Source organism: Boleophthalmus pectinirostris, unplaced genomic scaffold, assembly GCF_026225935.1.
Source record: "Boleophthalmus pectinirostris isolate CB_2022bp ecotype Guang Dong unplaced genomic scaffold, ASM2622593v1 HiC_scaffold_10, whole genome shotgun sequence".
NCBI classification, from domain to species: domain Eukaryota; kingdom Metazoa; phylum Chordata; class Actinopteri; order Gobiiformes; family Gobiidae; genus Boleophthalmus; species Boleophthalmus pectinirostris.
The window spans coordinates 14,735,308-14,754,722 of NW_026570971.1; the positions used below are offsets into that span (position 1 = coordinate 14,735,308).

General features: G+C 39.3%; 1 protein-coding gene across 1 annotated transcript in view; it reads left to right on the top strand.

The window, feature by feature from the left end:
- nrxn3a (neurexin 3a) overlaps nucleotides 1-19,415 on the top strand; it is a 41,087-nt gene that overhangs the window by 15,283 nt on the left and 6,389 nt on the right. The window contains exons 5-21 of the mRNA XM_055157784.1: nucleotides 3,914-4,215; nucleotides 5,302-5,463; nucleotides 7,497-7,790; nucleotides 8,703-8,850; nucleotides 9,251-9,634; nucleotides 9,805-10,008; nucleotides 11,315-11,341; nucleotides 12,205-12,324; nucleotides 12,532-12,652; nucleotides 12,820-13,080; nucleotides 13,420-13,610; nucleotides 13,991-14,164; nucleotides 15,966-16,085; nucleotides 16,533-16,714; nucleotides 17,675-17,846; nucleotides 17,941-18,030; nucleotides 18,342-18,634. Of these exons, the coding sequence (XP_055013759.1) occupies nucleotides 3,914-4,215; nucleotides 5,302-5,463; nucleotides 7,497-7,790; nucleotides 8,703-8,850; nucleotides 9,251-9,634; nucleotides 9,805-10,008; nucleotides 11,315-11,341; nucleotides 12,205-12,324; nucleotides 12,532-12,652; nucleotides 12,820-13,080; nucleotides 13,420-13,610; nucleotides 13,991-14,164; nucleotides 15,966-16,085; nucleotides 16,533-16,714; nucleotides 17,675-17,846; nucleotides 17,941-18,030; nucleotides 18,342-18,634 (3,245 nt within the window). The remainder of the gene's footprint in view (nucleotides 1-3,913; nucleotides 4,216-5,301; nucleotides 5,464-7,496; nucleotides 7,791-8,702; nucleotides 8,851-9,250; nucleotides 9,635-9,804; nucleotides 10,009-11,314; nucleotides 11,342-12,204; nucleotides 12,325-12,531; nucleotides 12,653-12,819; nucleotides 13,081-13,419; nucleotides 13,611-13,990; nucleotides 14,165-15,965; nucleotides 16,086-16,532; nucleotides 16,715-17,674; nucleotides 17,847-17,940; nucleotides 18,031-18,341; nucleotides 18,635-19,415) is intronic.

The window sequence follows — 19,415 nt, forward strand, 5'->3', positions numbered from 1 at the left end:
GAGCTAAAGTAAAGTTAGACTTTTTTTAAGTCCCAACGTCCATTATTGTTACTTGCTGCTTTTTAGGTCAAAGCTGCCTTGCTCACAGAAGGAAATGATCTTTTCCATTTATTTTGTCTGAAGAATTTTAAAACAAAATCTATTTCTATTTACAAAATATGCAGCCGCTGTCATCTACAATTTTTTAAGTTGAGTTTTTCTAGACGATATTTTGTTAAAGGTGTCTGAGGAACCGTCCCCTCAGGCCTGCCTGTGATCTTAGATTTTGGTCTTTTTGCTTGGCTCGCTTAAATGCACTAGAGCGTGCTTCCTCCTCCTCTTCCTCACGTAACCATGGCAACTGTCAGCTGAGAAATGGCAACTGTGGCCCTTCATTAGGTATCAGCACCGCACTGACAGCCCACATAATGGCCAATAAGAGCTCTGTTGTGAGTGTGTTTTCAGTATGTGTGTGTGTGTGTGTGTGTGTGTGTGTGTGTGTATGTGTGTGTGTGTGTGTGTGTGTGTGTGTGTGTGTGTGTGTGTGTGTGTGTGTGTGTGTGTGTGTGTGTGTGTGTGTGGGGAGGGGCCCTTCAGACTCTGTCATTACCAGGGGCCAGTAAATGAACAGCCCCCAGGGACCGGAGCAGACCGGCGTCATGCTTCAGGAGGCACTGGCTTCAGATGGCTGTAATACAACCGCGTGCGCCGTGAAAAGGCTTTGATCCGGACTATAGAGCTGTATTTATTTATTCATTTATCCATTTATTATTTGTGTTTATTTATTTATTTTATGTTGATAGAATTTGTTTAGTAGTTGGTGCTGTACCACATTTTTACTGTGTCTTAAAAGCAGGTTGAGAAAGGTTTGTTGATGCATTCCTCGCATCCTAAGTATATTCAAGTAGATTTTAAGTACTTTTCACAACTAACAGAGGCCAGAGTGGAATATTGTTGTTAGGCTAACCACAACTAGCATGCTAACAGCGCACAAGCTATACTTCCTGGTTCATGGACAATGCAAATGCTTTAAGATTAGATGCAGAGCCCATTTTTACAATATATCTGTACTGTGGCAAAACAGACATTTTAACTTTGAGGACCCCCTCGAAAACGATATGGCAGGGCATCTCAAGGGGCTTATCCTCCAAACAAATAAATTCATATTCAATTCAAACATGAAAAAGCTATTTGAGCAACTAAACTGTGTACATGGCATTTAGTAGCGTTCTTTATTGTTCCATTTTTGTAATATTTAATGGTCCTATTTTAAGCTGAATTAACTCTGCTAAGCTTTTAGCCGTGTTATAACGTTGTTACCTCATCAAAAACATACCTGGAGGGGTGGGTTGTTTTTTTTTTTTTTCATTCACACATTTGAGTTGGCCTAATCCTTTATTAGTAGTCTGTCTACATTTCCAAAGCTTAAAATGTGCTGTTCCACCTTGTGATGTCACACAGTGGTTCTAGGGCTGAAGATATCCAAATGTTTCTGGTGAAGCTGTATAGGGTTTAAAAACGCAGTGGGCATAATATGGACCCTTTAGGTTCAAACTATGTTCATTTTAAATTTGCTGAAAATAATGTCTATGATTTTTTTTTTATTGCATTCTATAATGGCATGAACAAAATGGAAAGCTTTTTATTTCCTTTCAGCTCCACTCTTATACTGTAGACGCTTAATAAATCCTGGCCATAATTTATTACCTGCACCATTTTATGCAGATCTGTAATGCTGTGCTGGTTTCACATGCGCACAGCTCATTGGTCACACTGAGGCACAAATGGAAACGCAGCTCCTCTCTGAAATGACTGATGCTTATCTGCTTGAATTGTGATCCAGCCGCGACCGCTGGCCCTCCCCATCCTCCCTCTCAAACAGCATGTATTTTTTTCTGCTCCAACACAAACTTGAGACTGTATTTCATCACGTACTACCGTGTTAAGCTTGTCTTTTTGATCTACAGTGCGTGCAAATATCCACCTCAATTTTTTGCAATGTACTACAAAAACTGTTATGTACATGAGTTAAAATGACATGGACTAAGAATTGTGTTTTATATTACTTCACTTGTATAAAGTCAAATGTTTTGTTTGTATTGCGCTTTTTTCTCATATATATTATAATGTTGTTTCTTGATCACAAACATATCTAGACAGGCCCACCAATCTTGTATAAATTTAAATCTTTTTGTAATTATTTTATTGACTATTTTGTTCCAATATTGTTGGTTCAATTGAATATTGAAAAGAAAAGAAATGAGCTGCAAATAGGTGACTTATGGATCCTTTCATTGCTGGTTCAGTTACTGTTTTTCATTGTTTAAAACTTGAGTAATAATAATAGTTCAGAGAGACACTATCACTCAGTCAACAATAAAATATCCTCATTAATGTCCAGTAATGGTCAAATACACCTTTATTTTTGTTTTGTGATTTACGAAAAATGTCTATTGACTTGGGTCGCAAATGTTTGTGACTTTTAAAATATGGGAAATACTGATTTAGATCATCTCAACCTTAGAATTGCCGATCTCCACTAAACAAAAGCTAAAAGGAGCTGCTAACTTGAAAATTTCTGCTCTATGACATCACAAGGTGTAACAGAACATTTTGAGTTTATACACGTACTTGTGTGAAAGAAACAAAACACAACTCCAGGTATGTTTTTGATGAGGTTACAGCAAGAGTCAACACTGCGTATTATAGGACCTGAATGAAATTTTCACTTGATTGAAATTAAGAACACAATTTTAAAATAGGACAAAAAGATGCAACAAATCAAACACCCACTCCTTTATTATTCAGTAGAAGTTTGTTATTTTAAATGCAAATCAAAGTTAATATTATGAAAACAACAACTCTGTATAATGTTTTTAAAATGTTGTATTGGTATTTGTCGAGAGTCTTGGGCACAGTTTTGAAAAGTCTGTGTTTGTCACTCAGCAACATGGGACTGAAAGGTACACATTATTCCTAGTGAGAAATCTGCTGTGACTATTATAGCTGAGAGCTGGCTATTCCCAAACGAATCATTTTCTGTTCTATGGTATACGTTTGTGTGTGTGCGTGTGTAGTGCTGCTGCTGCTTTTGCTGCTGCTGCATGCTAAGAACACATGTCTCCTCCTTGTCCTTCATGTGTCTGTCTCTTTAATGTGTATTTGACATTTAAACGCCTGCTGCATTATGATTTAAGCATGTTACTCGCTAGTAGAAGTGCCATATATTTACCATATTCAACTGTTTATATAAAAGGTGCTATTATAAGAAATATTTTGATCTCTTTCCATCTCTATTGGACTACAAAAAAGCAGGAAGTTATATTTATACATTTATTCAATTTGTGCTAAACTGACTTCCACTTTCTCCTACTTCTTTATAGTTTGTTGCTCCGTAAGGTCCTGTGTAAAATGACAAACCTGCAACCAAATAACAATTTAAAGATGCACTGTGTAGCTTTTCTAGTTGAGATTACACCACATGCTTGTCTCCATGGAGGTTTTATTGCTTTGGAATGTTTCACAGTAAGGCATTACTATGGCATTCTCCACAGATCTGACTTTTAACTTTTTTTTTTTTTTTTAACTCTTAGTAGTGTCGCTTTTTTCTTGACTGCTAGATTAGGTTAGCCTGTATTCTCCTTATAGGAAAATGTATCCTCTGCATTTGATCCATCCTGCAATGCCTCTGGGGCTATGGACCCTTTTCCAGCTCTTGAGCTTGGTCAAGACTACCATAGCTGAAGGATTTAACCTATGGTGCACTTTTAAACTATTTTAACTGTATTTTAATGGTGTTGCAACTTACAAGTATCACATGTGGTATTATACCCTTAGTTATTCCATGTACTTTAGCCCATATTTTGTGCTTCCTTTCTGGGTTGATCGTGCCTTCTTTGTCGCTGCTGTCTAACCCTGTATGTTGCTGCCACAGCGAGAGAGGAGAATGTGGCTACGTTCCGGGGAGCAGAGTACTTCTGCTATGACCTGTCCCAGAACCCCATCCAGAGTAGCAGTGACGAGATCACTCTCTCCTTCAAGACGTGGCAGAGGAACGGTCTCATTCTACACACGGGGAAATCCGCAGACTACGTCAACTTGGCCCTGAAGGACGGGGCCGTGTCTCTGGTCATAAACCTGGGTTCCGGGGCGTTCGAGGCCATAGTGGAACCTGTAAACGGCAAATTCAACGACAACACGTGGCATGATGTCAAAGTTACACGCAATCTCCGACAGGTAACTATTTCAAAAATTTTTGTCAACTGCAAAATGTACCACAAGTGATGAAATAATTTAGTTTAAAGGCATTATGTACAATAGACTCATTATAACAGTGTTATTATATAACCATTAGTCTACTCCAAGGTTGATCGATTCTTACGGTTTTGAGTTTGAGTGCTGAACCCTGAACTTGTAATTATTGACTCTGGTTCAAACATGCAGGGATCAAAAATATCCCATAGCAATTTTCCAACAAAAAACTTGCTTTTGTGAAATGCCATAATGTCAAGAGGGGCCAATCAGTTCTGCACTTTTGAACAGGAAGTCAATGGGCCTGTTTCTATTATAAAGCCATTTTAGACAAATTTTGCAGTTTACATTGAACAATGTAAAACCAATCTACATATCACCTTTAATCTCACTATTTCTCTTTCTTACATGTAGGCCTATATTTTTGTATGTTATTCACCCTTATATTAATGAACAATATTAAATAATGGATGTATTTGTATCATTTTTACTCTTTTCTGAAAAGCAATTAGGAAATGGATATGATCTGATAAACACACTTCATTGTCTGGTAAATATGTCTCCATTTGTGTGGGTTTGCGGTGCTGGTTCTCCTCTCTCTTCTCCCTCAAACTTCTTGACCTGCATTGTGGCCTATTTACTCTGGATTTCCTTCTGTCATTTGTGTATTTTTACCTTAGACTGTATATGTATAAATGGACATAGATAAGTGAGTATGGCGGCACTTCCAGCTCCATCAACTCTGGCTTCAACTGACTTTAAAAAATCGTCACCCTTCTCTCTATAACTGCTGAAGTGAACCTTGTCATTTTTGGTCTTAAAATGTTCAGATTCACACTCCATAGTTTTGGTGTTTTTATTTCACTATTTTAAATTAATTAATTAATTAATTAATTCCTAATCATAATAATCACAATAATATAGAACTTTGCTCATAACTGCTCGACTTGTGAGCTTCATTTGATCTGAATGCTCTGGGTGAACACTATAGTTCGATTTCACACTAATCTAAACCAACATTTTTCATTTTAGTATTTAGAAATATTGATAACATTTGCCACTGTTGTGTAGGTGACAATATCTGTGGACGGGATCCTGACAACCACCGGGTACACCCAGGAGGACTACACCATGCTGGGCTCAGATGACTTCTTCTACGTGGGAGGCAGCCCCAGCACAGCGGACCTGCCTGGATCTCCTGTCAGCAATAACTTCATGGGCTGTCTCAAAGAGGTGCGTTACAGAGCCACAGACATTAAGGCCGTGTTTGTCATGATCCTGCTGCCTCCGTGCCATGGCAACCTGTCTGCTGTAAAGTTAAGATAGACCACTTTACCTCTGGAGTTAAAACCTTTTTGCACAGCTATAGAATAAAACTTGACAAGCTGCCTGGAGCATGCTGATATGTAAGGCATGTGCAATCTTAGATCATTAGATTAGATTTGTTATATACTTTGAAAAGTGAGTGTACATCAATGTATCTCATGTAGCCTACTGTATAGTTATTACCAAAAGATTAAAAAAAATGTGAAATAGATTTTGTCTGTTGAAATTTTGTAGACATATCTTATACTGGACCACAAATTTTTAACATTGCTACAGAATCTCCCTGGTAGTTTTATACATTTTGTTCTAACTAAAATGATGACATAAGAAACACTGCAGTTCTAATGAAGCCCATGTAACCCGACTCTGTACTGCTGCACTCTCTTCCATTACGGCTAATTTGCCTGCTCCATGCTCTTGTACTTGCCATCCTCGCTAGATTATGGATAAAAGCTTTGTTTCCATGGCACCAGGTACGGCCACCCCTGGTCGGCCCGCGCCGCCTGGCCTCACACTATTATGCCTTTTCATAAGGCAGCACTTACATCGAAAGCCTACGTTTCAAAGCCTACAAAACACATAATAGCCTACAATAACACATAATTGATGTAATTGTCATTGCCATTACCCGGCGCTGCCTTCTGGATGTCTCTTATAGACTCACCAACAAAGACATACACAAAGGCACTGACTGAGCACGGGTAAAGCCATTTTTAACCAAATATTTACTGCACTTTGCTGCCTGTGCGTATATTTGTAAGAAATGTGTTCATGAGACATTTGAATGAAGTTATTTTTTAGTGTTCTCAAAATATTATAAAAACAGTATTGATATTCTGAATGCAGAATCCCAAGCAGGTGTTTGTCCAGCTCACACCACTGTACACATTCACCACCCACTATCACACAACAACCTAGTTTATTTACACTCTTTTTCTTTTTGCTTGAGAACAGTTTTATGCTTTGACCACTCCTCTCTTTGTATAAAGAATAATTAACATTTCATTTAAAGAGAACAGTTTCTAATATATTTGTATTACCCACTTCAGTTTTTTATCATTATCTACTTTGAACCATACTGAATACTGCTCAACATCAGACTGTCTGTATGTGTGATCAAGAGCTTTACTTTATTTTTTATTGAATTTTTTTGTATTGTTTAGAATCTTTAATGTTACACTTTATAGCAGTACTTGATCAAATCAGTCAGCACTTGCTTGGCATTTCTCATCCCTGTATTACTTTCATTATTTTATTTTTTTCCATAAGCTGCCCTCTGCTGGACATGGACAGGCATTGAATCAGTAGTTCATAAGGAACCAACCAGAGTTATAGATAGTAATATTGTCTAAAACTCGCCAAGCTGAACACAGATAATTTACCTTTTACATGTATTCAGGCAACACTGTACTAACGACACCCTAATTACACTTAAAGGGCACATATTGCACTCTTTACTGATCTCTGTTATAATGTTCTTTCCTTATCAAAAACAGACCTGGAGTTGTGTTTTGTTTCATTCACACATGTTCAAATTCTCAAACTGAAAATCTCCTGTTCCACCTTGTAATGTCATGTATTAATATAGGAAATGCTTTTAAACTCCATACACCTTCACTAAAATCATTTGTATTATTTGAGCCCTCAAATTTCTAATCTCTGCTGAAGTAAAGGTAAAACGTAGCTGTTAACCTGAAAACTACCTCTTCAAGACATCATAAAAAAGAAAGATGTAGACAGCCTAATAATACAGCATAACTGTGAAACAAAACACAAGTCCTGGTATGTTTTTTTTTGATGAGGTAACAAGATTATAACATGACTTAAAGCTCACAAGAATCAATTTTGCGTAATGTAAGACCTTTAATACAGAATGAGGAAAGACTTAATTAATAAAGGGCAAATAATTCATTACAATTGTGTCATAAATATTTCTTCAGGTGGTGTACAAAAACAATGACATCCGCCTGGAGTTATCCCGTCTGGCTCGAATCGTGGACCCAAAGATGAAGATCCAGGGCGAGGTAGCGTACAAGTGTGAGAACGTGGCCACTCTGGACCCCATCTCCTTTGAGACCCCCGAGTCCTACATCAGTCTGCCCAAGTGGAACACCAAGCGCATGGGCTCCATCTCCTTCGATTTCCGCACCACCGAGCCCAACGGCCTTATCCTGTTCACGCACGGCAAGCCCCAGGAACGGAAAGATGCCTCACGCAGCCAGAAAAACACCAAGGTCAGTACCATGGAGTAATATTAGCCTTCTTTGTTCAAAATTTCAGAACTACTGCGATGCGTTTAAAACACATGAGCAGTTTTGGTTAAAGGAGATGTATTATATGGAATCAACTTTTCACAGTGTTCCCTAATCATTGGCTTACCAAGAGTTATGTATATGTTCGGGTAATTCTGTATTGTCCTGAATTTGAGGTTTGAGAGCTTAGAAAATGCATGTTTTCACCTGACCCCTATTCCTGCCCTTAGCTCTGTACTCACTGTGGCGATTATTCAAACAATTCATAGTCCAGGTCATTGTGACATTCATTGTGAAATGTCACAATGACCATTCTGCAGTTTTGAACAAGAAGTTGGACCTGCTTTAAGCCATTTTAGGATATTATTGCAGTTTACATTGAACAAAATGTTAAATAACAATCAATTTTAATTTATAGTTTAAATGTCCTATATAACACAAAATTCACTCTTGTGAGCTTTAGCCATGTTATAATGGTGTTATTTTCCTAAAAACATACTCAAAGTTGTTTTTTATTTCATTCACACATGTTTGAGTAATCATTTACTATTAGTCTGCCTACATCTCCAAAGCTCAAAATGCTCTGTTCCACCTTGTGATCTCATGAAGCGGTAGTTTTCAAGTTAACAGCTATCTTTTACTTTTGGTTGAGTAGAGATCTGCAGTTCCAGGGATGAAATTGTCCACATGATTGAAGTGTGTTTCGAGAGAAGAACAAGAAATTTGCAGGATTTGTGTGCTAAATGTGTGAATGAAACAAAACGCAACTTCAAGTATGTTTTTGATCAGGAAACAACATAATATAGATCAGAAAATAGCATAATTTAGGCCCTTTGGTGCAAAATATCCATGGGAAAAACTCATATGTCTTCATTAATGTTTTGTCTTGTGTAGGTGGACTTTTTTGCTGTGGAGCTGTTGGATGGGAGCCTTTTTCTGCTTCTGGACATGGGCTCAGGCACTATCAAAGTAAAAGCCACTCAGTCCAAAGTGAATGATGGTTCGTGGTACCATGTGGACATCCAGAGAGACGGCCGATCGGGTTAGTCAAATTCAACTCCATTTTATTTATTTATTTAGTTTGTCACTAATGAAGAGGCGCCTCCAGGACAATAGTATTTTTCTAAGGATAAGAACATAGGAGCTTACAAAAGTCATCAAATATGAATGTATTTTTTCTTATAGTTTATACAGAAGAAATAAACATTTTAGGGAGACATATGCAAATTCCACTAATAATTGTATTTATTTTGTATTTCGATTGATTAATGCATTTTGGAGTATACATTTATTGTCCTGCATTTACAGCTTGTGCTACCACCTACCCCCATCCCTGCCCCTATTGTTAAGTAATTTTACAGCAGTTGTGATCTGTGCATGTTATACTTTTATACTAAGTACCAGTTACAAGCAATACATTACAGTACTTGTGTCTGCGACAGGCACCATCTCCGTGAATAGCCGGAGGACGCCGTTCACTGCTAGTGGGGAGAGTGAGATCTTGGATTTGGAAGGAGACATGTACTTAGGGGGTCTACCCACAGACCGCACCAACCTCATCCTGCCCACCGAGCTGTGGACCGCCATGCTCAACTATGGATACGTGGGCTGTGTGCGCGACCTCTTCATCGATGGGCGCAGCAAAGACATTCGGCAAATCGCTGAGGCCCAGAATGGAGCGGGGATCAAACCATCATGTACCAAACAGACAGGGAAGCAGTGTGAGAGCTACCCCTGTAAGAACAGAGGAGTGTGTAAGGAGGGCTGGAACCGTTTCATCTGCGACTGCACTGGGACAGGCTTCTGGTCCAGGACCTGTGAGCGGGGTGAGCGCACACCTCCACACACCAGCTGTTAGGCTGTTCCTTCATTGTATATATAAATGAATAACTGATAAATACAATTTGTATCTATCTGGAAACTTTCAGTCATCATAATTCAATCTTTATTTTATTAAAAATGTGATTCGATTGAACACAGTCATTGCCTGTTGCAGAGGCATCAATCCTGTCCTATGATGGCAGCATGTACATGAAGGTGGTGATGCCCACAGTCATGCACACAGAGGCGGAGGACGTGTCCCTGAGGTTCCGGTCACAGCGGGCCTATGGTCTGCTCATGGCCACCACCTCCAGAGACTCAGCGGACACGCTCCGGATTGAACTGGACGGATCCCGAGTCAAACTCACTGTCAACCTAGGTATCGTATACAGCCACCACCTCAGTTATGATTTCTGTCATCTCATCCATCTCCTTTGACTGTCGAATATTCCCTTTGGAACGTTTGGGCATGATTTTGTATCACAGTACGAAGCTCTCTGGACTACTGTAAACTTCTGTCCCACAGTCACTGTGATTTCTGTTTTCAGGCCATGAGAGTCTCAGCACAAAATTCACTAGGATTGTCTAAATACGACCAAATGTGTGCTTCTACGGAGTATGTCATGAATATTGCACTAATGTGACTTCACATTGTCAAGTAGCTTTGCGTAATTTTTATTTTTTTGTTTTAACCATGTTTATATTTTAACCCCACCTACTATCTCTGATAATTATCAGCTGATTTTTAGTATATTATCTATCACCAAGATAGTATTCTGAATTTGTGATGGAAAAGAGGATACAAACACATTAAGTTCTTGTTGTAAGAGGCCCACACAGGGGACCCCTGCCACTAAACTAATGTACTATGTAATAAGATTGTGCTGAGACTCTTAACTGTATTTTTCAAATCTTCTTCTTTCTTTCTGTGGTCATTTCTCACTGTAAATTCTTTTTTGTTTGTACTTTTGTCTCTGTTGTGTTTCATCCATAACCACTAGTCCATAATGCTTAGTCCAAAGATGGTATTCACCCCTTCAAAGGCCCTAAACCTGCGGCCCGTCAGGCGAACAGCCCGAGAACAGAGCCCAGCCAAACCTACAGCTGGCTGCTACCCCATCGACCCACAATACATTACAATCTTTACTTAATTTACCATACACTAACTATTATAGTAGACATACCACTTCTTCAGACACACTTCTCCATGGCTGACATGAAATTCTCTACACTAGCATTGGTTTAAGACTATCACAACAGGAGGGCAGATGACTGCTAGGGGTTTCCTCGCCTCTGCATGGTGCTGGTGCTGACTGAATCGCGGCTGTTTGCTCCCACTTTTCTGTTGCGGTTGACGACACATGAACTCAGCAGCCACATGATAATTAACCACCTATATATAGTATATATATATATTCCAATCAATAGATATTACATTTACAAATATAAACCTAAATTTGTCTTCAGTGAATTATGTAGCAAAAATATTGAAGTCACTTAACTGTCTATGATAAGAAATAGAAAATAAAAAAATGTAATCAAATGAACCTGACCTTCACTTGGATTTAATGGCTGCACTGTGCATGTGTGCGTCCCCGGAAGGGTGGACCTGTTGTTTTTTGGATGTCTGCAGCAGTAACCTTGAAGGATGCAATTTCATCTGTCATTTATTCTTCCCCATCTAGACTGTATCAGGATAAACTGTAACTCCAGTAAGTTAACACTCAAGTTTCATTTTGATTGTGGATGATGTTGCTGTGTTTTATCTAGTGACCTTTACTTTTGTAATTCAGAGTAATCCTGGGACTTTTAAACAAAATGCTATAAAAAATAATGTAAAGAACAGTGCACAATTAACAAAACAGTCAACATGGATTAGCACACATACAATTACATAGCTGTTTGAAATAGCTAAAATTTCTTTCACATAATAAGAAACACATGTAATATTTGCATGTCATTTAAATTTGTGTGCGAATATAGTTTTCAGTATTTTGTTTTAAACAGGTTTAAACCTTCCTGTGTGGTTCTAGCGTAAATCTCACTATAAGGAGGTTTCCTCTTGATATGATTGTGCCACTTGCTGAAGAATTGTTTGGTGCTTGATTAGTTCTTGAGCTGGATTTAGCAACAATTAAAAATATCAATATCAAGTACACATATCATTTATAATAACAGCACTCACCCTCCACATACAATTGTATATTGTTGTCACAAATGACTCTTTGGCGGCTTGCACAACCTTAGATGCCTGAAGAATTCTCAAGTGTAGAACAAAGGCTAGAACAGGGCACAGAGGCACAAAGAGGTGGGCAAATGCATTATGTTATATGCTATTACCGCACATTCTGTTATTGATACTTATGGTTGAAGGCCCAGTTATGCTTGTGTAACCACACTTACACTTCTAAACAGCATAAACAAGATTCATAAATGTGTCTTGTATTTTAGAGCTTTGGGTATAGAACTGTACAAATACAGTACACTGAAGTGTAGACTTTCAGTAGCAGGTGATGAGGGTCCAAAGCTGTTGACCCAAAATGACTTTAACTGTGTGACTGACCATTCTTCTTAGGCAAAGGACCGGAGACGCTGTATGCTGGGCAAAAGCTCAATGATAATGAATGGCATACAGTGCGCGTGGTGCGTCGTGGCAAAACCTACAAGCTAACTGTTGACGATGATGTAGCCGAAGGTACTTGACTAACTCATGCTTTAAAACTGTCTTGTTTTTGCTATAGAGTTTAGCACATTTAGTCAGCTGGTGGACTTTGCATTTATCTAATGCATTTAAAATACATGTCTCTTCAAATCAGCCCTTTTGTGTTAGTGTCAGACTGTGTTCTCTTTCCTTCGGTTTGTCTTTCTTTTCAAACCCATCCCCTGACCCTCCCCTCTGCAGGGCAAATGGTGGGAGACCACACTCGCCTGGAATTCCACAATATTGAAACGGGCATCATGACCGAGAAGCGCTTTGTGTCCAGCATCCCATCCAGCTTCATTGGACATCTGCAGAGCCTCAGGTGCTCACTCAATCCACATTCACTCACAACTCCAAACCTGTTACCAAGTGCTCAACATGCACCACAACAGAACAGTGCCAGTGTTCACACTTATGCTTAGTTAAAAGCTTTGTCAAAGTTAAAACTATGACATACACTGTACAGAAGTGTCTCTGTTCTCGTTGTAGATTCAACGGAATGCTTTATATTGACTTGTGCAAGAATGGAGACATTGATTATTGTGAACTGAACGCACGCTTCGGAGTTCGTTCTATTATCGCTGACCCGGTCACCTTCAAAACCAAAAGCAGCTACCTGAGCCTGGCCACACTGCAGGCCTACGCCTCCATGCACCTGTTCTTTCAGTTCAAGACCACCTCCCCTGACGGCTTTATCCTCTTCAACTCTGGAGATGGGAATGACTTCATTGCTGTGGAGCTGGTCAAAGGGTGAGTGTGCACGCCACTGACTTTTTATTTCTATGCACAATATCTCAGTGAATAATATTTATAATGCGATTGGCATGTATCAAATTCTGGAATTTACACCACAGTACCCAGAGACTCTGAAATTTTCTTTCCATTTGACCTCCTCATGCTGGTTTCAGTGATGGAGACAAAATAGCACATAGCTAACACAATGTCTCCTGAAGGCTGTGCTTTTGGGCCTGTGGACTTTTCTGCTTAATATTAGTTCATGTCGCACTCCAGGTTTCCCACTACAGGCCTCTTCAAATATACTCAGTTTGTGATTACAACATTCACTGTCACTGTTATTATCTGTTGCAGGTACATTCACTATGTGTTTGACTTGGGGAACGGGCCAAACGTGATCACGGGCAAAAGTGTAAGACCTCTGAATGATAACCAGTGGCACAATGTGGCCATCACGCGAGATAACAGCAACACGCACACGCTCAAAGTGGACGCCACCACCACGAGCCAGAGCATCAATGGAGCCAAGAACCTCGACCTCAAAGGTAGCTCTTTCTCTCTCAGCTACTCCCTTCAGATAAACATGATTTGATGAATTTAAAGGTTTGAAAAGTGAGAGAAGAAAAATCGTGTGAAAGATTTGTGTAATTCCATGTCTTTGTTTAAAAGCAGGAGATAAATATTATAAATGTATATACTCATCCTTATTGCTAATAATACCAGGTGTCCAGGGCTCAAGAATAAGACATTTACATTGATGTTGTTTTAATGCTGAACCATAAATTCAGTTATGAAGACAGCATGTTCCTCCTCACCACAGGTTCTAAATGTATTCTCTCCTGACCCTCTTCTTGCCATTTTTCCCTCTTTCAGCTTTGTCTCATATTGTTTGAATGAAAGTAACCCTCGTCTCTCCTCTCACCAGGTGATCTGTTTATAGCTGGACTGGGTCCGGGCATGTATGGGAACCTGCCTAAGCTGGTGGCTTCTAGAGAGGGCTTCCAGGGTTGCCTGGCCTCGGTGGACCTGAATGGGCGCCTGCCGGACCTCCTCAATGATGCTTTGTTCCGCAGCGGGCAGATCGAGCGTGGATGTGAAGGTACTCAGTCTCTCAGATCAGAGCCAGCTTTAGACTTGGACTTAAGCCGAGACTTTAACTCCAGTTCCCTCCTGCGGAACGCCAACAGCAGCGCCAGCAGCCTGCCTGTGTGCGGAAGGACACTGTTAGTCACACTGGCTGTAGCCTCACTCACACACTGCTGACAAGCCAGCCAAAACACCTCAGACTTTATAAAGATGTGCATCAACTGTCAACAGCTCAAACACAATACTGCCATGTGCAATGTTCTTATTTCGTCCTTCTGTGACCTCAAATGGTTGAGGCAAAGGTATTAGATGTACAGATTTTTTTTCTTTCAAATTTGTACATATATATTTATATTTTGGCTTAATGTGTCCCTAAATTACACTAAAATCAAGTCAGTCAGCTGTGTCGGTCATTGCAGGTGACCTTCTTTGTTAAATGTTTTGTCAGAATGTGTTTTCTGATGCATGTGTATTTTCATTTATCTCTTTATTTATTTTTGATTCGTTTGATTTTCACAGAAATCAAACTAATCTCAAGACGGTCTACATTTGTCTTTTCCACATGTACCCCTTCTGGAATAAAAGCAAGAGGTGCTTTATGGTATTTTGCATAGTACTTACCAGAAATCAAAAGACAGCAGTCAGACTGCAGGAATAAAATTATTCCTACCCTGTCTTTTTACATGAAAAAAATTTTATCTGTTAAAAGTACAGCATTTTATGTGGGGCCATAGGAAAATGAGAGTGAGGGGCATAGACTGATTGCTTTGAGGTTGTGTAGCTGTTTGCTTTCTGCTGGGTGTAAGAATAGTGAGAAAGGAGGATGATATTTCCCCACATCTTACCTGGATGATCTACTCTCCAACAGGATGCTAGTATGTGCAGGGACCTGGGAGTCTGGGATCTTAGCTTCGCCTCAGCCTTAGGAATTAGATTTATATTTCAATGAAATGATTATAGGAGCAGTATGTGCACGTGTTACTAGCTGAAACATGGTGAGATTCTGATAGTTGTTTTCAATAATGTTTCAACATACGACTGGTGAAGAGGAGGCATAGTAAGAGGTTCTCCCTAACATGAACCATCCATAACAGCCAGTACAAGTTTGGACTCAGCCTGGTGATGTGAGCTGTGAGAGCAAAGCTTGCCAAATGTTTGACGTTTTGCTTGTTGTCCATACATTTGTGTTACTGCCTTCATAAAACTGTTGAAACATTTTGCAGAAAAAAGCTGTAAACCAAAATGTTTCCACATGATTAGATCTGCCTTTACCCTATTCCCGTTAACTCGCCATATCATTTGATGCTGTTCCATTTTCTTTTGATTTAAATTCATGCCCTCATGTGTCATGGTAAATGAATGTCATGAAATAAAAGACTGGAAATTTACACATGAACTGAATGGTGTGATGGTGGTGATGCACACTGTAATAAATGTCTAGCATTTTTTCAATAAAAGGTCATCCAACATGAGTTTTCATTTCCATTGTATTCTTTAGTTTTCCTCACTGTGTCATTGTCTGTTGTGACATAGGGACAAAAGGACCAGGTCGGTACACGACTACGCACCCCTCTTCAATACAATACTAGATACAAGAGCCATGTAGATTTTTTTTTTTTATTCCAACGAACAGAATGTGCGGATGTTCATTTCCACAGGTAAGGCTGTTTGGTGCGTGATGTTATTTTTCTCAAGACAGTTTTTTATATAAACGTATGCGCCTCTTTTCAAAGAGAAAGTGTGGTTTGCCTCTATAATACTCCACTGTACAGACTTTTGTTTTTGTGCTTTAAGAGTGTGTTGTGCCAATGCAGGGCCAAGCACCACGTGTCAGGAGGACTCCTGTTCCAACATGGGCATCTGTATCCAGCAGTGGGAGAACTACACCTGTGACTGTTCTATGACCTCATACACAGGAACTCAGTGCAACGACCGTGAGTCTCACATTCACCGCCCATTTAACCAATGATGGCTTCATACACCTTATTCTACACCTTATTATACACCAGCTTATTCTTTTCTACCTGTATCGTGTGTACTTTGAGAGGAGTTTTACTGCACCATTCCTTGTAAATAACTATATTCACTTTACACTATGAATACAGTACATGTGACAAAAGCTTTATTGACAGCATTGATTTGAACGTGGGTGTTTCTTGCACCTTACCTTATATGACTTAGGCATCTTTACATATGTTTATGGTCTATCTATTGTTGGAGATACAAGATTTAGTTTTTACTCTACTCAAACACTAATCATTATTTGAGCAAATGTTTTTTTCTTCTACTGGTTTAATATTGTTCTGCAGTTATATAGCCTTCTTACTTGAGTACAATGAATGGCTACTCACTTCACCTTTGTTCTTATATTTCCTTCTCAGCTGGGACCACCTACATCTTTGGGAAAGGAGGGGGTCTCATCACTTATAACTGGCCCACCAATGAGCGCCCCAGCACCAGAACAGACAGGCTGACAGTCGGCTTCAGCACCTCCTTAAAAGAGGGGATTCTGGTGCGGATCGACAGTGCTCCGGGCCTTGGAGACTATCTCATGTTACACGTGGTAAGTATTCTCTATTTTGAATTAAAATTTATATAACAGGTTAGACTTATTTCAGTAAAACATACTTAACATACTTAAACATAATTATATTTAAGATTTTACTTAAAAATCTTGCCTATTTTTTTCCATCTTTAAAATTTTGGTGAACTTTATGTTTTACTTCTTGGTTGGACATACATAGAGGTAAGCCCATAACTGTTACCAAGCAACCATAATGTTATAAAGGGCCAAAACTGTCTAAATTACACAGAAATTTCTAGAAAAAGTAGTACCAGTAGAAGAAAAATTTTTAGTAGTAGTAGTAGAATTTTCCATGTTGGTGACATAGGTTGGGGTATTCCATATTAAAACTCAGCAATACTTCCTGTATTTTTGTACTTTTTTTTTTTTTTTTTTTTTCTACAAACTAGCACTTAACTGATGTAAAACTATGATAAATATTTCCCTCATATACTATCCTTAGATGAAAAAAAGTGGACTTATGAGTGTGGCGTCACTCATAGTGTTTGGCTTCAGTCAAATGAAAAACGAAACGAAGCTAGCAATTATAGGAACAAATTTGGAGCTGAGGTCCATATTAGGAATTTATATTTATTTATGTATTTATTTGTATTTATTAATGGACAATAGTGAAATAAAACACCAGGATCATGTAGAGTGGGTTTAACATATACATTTTAAGAACAAATGACAAGGCTCACTGCAGCAGTTATAGAGAGAGGGGCGAGAATTTTTCAATGTTCACTCAATGAGAGCCAGAGCTAATGGAGCCAGAAACACACCCATGCTCACCTCTCACTTGGAACACGACGGCTAGTATATATATATATATATATATATATATATATATATATACATTCATTCAACAGAGTAAAAATTTGAAAAAACATGAAAACCTGTGATATTCACTTTAAAAATATGAACTAAACAGTGTGTGTGATGTGTCTTTTATATTTTCAGCAACAAGGTAAAATTGGAGTGACGTTCAACATTGGCACGGTGGACATTACTGTGCAGGAGAGCAGTACTGCAGTGAATGATGGGAAGTATCATGTGGTACGATTCACCAGGAACGGGGGCAATGCCACGCTTCAGGTGGACAACTGGGCCATCAATGAACACTTCCCAACAGGCAGGTCCCATTATGCAGCTCTGAAGTATAGCATATGTTTTTGGATGGAGTTGGAGAATGGGGCTGATTTGATTTTAATGTTTTATTTTTAAAGGAAATAGTGATTTGGAGCGCTACCAAATGGCAAATAAGAAAATTCCTTTTAAATACTCTCGACCAGTAGAAGAGTGGCTCCAAGATAAAGGTAAGTGGTCATCAACTGTATTTTCTGATTAAATAAAGTTATCTTGACACAATTCAATCTTATTGAAATCTTTTTAGTTAGAGGTGACAAATGTTTTGACCTGTAATGCAAATATGATCATTTTAGCACTTATGTTGTCTTCATTACAAAACCTTTACTTTTTAGCTTCATGTTAATAAAATGCTTCAGTCCTGACTGTTGCCAATTGTTCACTGGGGTGGCAAAAGATGACTATCGTGACCTCTAGAGACAAGAGGGAAGGAAAAGCTGTCTCTGTAATGTTTGAATATTTGTGTCTGTACAATGTCCAGGTCGTCAGCTGACCATCTTCAACACTCAGGCCACAGTGTCCATTGGGGGCAATGACCGTGGGCGGCCGTTCCAGGGCCAGCTCTCTGGTCTATACTATAACGGACTGAAGGTGCTGAGTATGGCGGCTGAGGGAAACCCCCACATCCACATCAATGGCAGTGTGCGGCTGGTGGGAGACGTCCCTGGGAGGAGCACGGCCACGCCCCCAGACGGAGCCAGCTCATTCGTTGAGACCACCACCATGATGTCTACTACAACCACACGCAAGCACCGCCTGTCCTCCACTGTCCAGGTGAGGTGTCTGTCTGTACATCTGAGCAAACTGTCTCACACCAAACTAGGCTATGACATCTGTAGTGGTACAGGGGATTAGGGGTGTAACAGTACATGTATTCGTGCTAAACCATTTCGGTACAGGATGTTTGGTTCGGTGCAGCGCTGTACACAAGTGAATTTGCACAATTTGTGTGTGTTTACATTCCACCACTACATGTGCAGCTACATGGAAGGCTCGGCTCTTTAAAATTCATGAGAGAACTTGTCCGTGATTGGGGTGCCAGTGTTTCCCGCAGCGCTTTATAGTTAGGGTGGCCACCTTGACAACAATTGCCCCCCACCTTGACGACGTTCCTTCTCCCCCCATACCCCTGTCTCTAGCGAAAGAGCATTTTCAGCCACTGGGGACTTTGTAACTGGCAGCACATCTGCAGACAATGTGGACAAGTTGGTTTTTCTGTCTAAAAATATGGAGATTGAGTAAAACTTCTTCCTGGAACTGTTAGTGCTGCGCTTTACTTTTGGAAAAGTTTTGCTTACTGTTTACGAGAAATTTATTTTTTATAATATTTCATACATTTGTTGCTTATTTGATAATATTTTATTAGCTTATTAGTATTACCAAGCAGCATTTTGCATTTATTTTATTTTCCTGTTTTGTTGGTTTAATAAACATAAAAATAAACAATTGGTTTTGCATTTTGTTCCCATACTGTACCAAAAATGAACCGAACTGTGACAGCAAAACCGAGGGACTTACCGAACCGTGATTTTTGTGTACTGTTACACCCCTACAG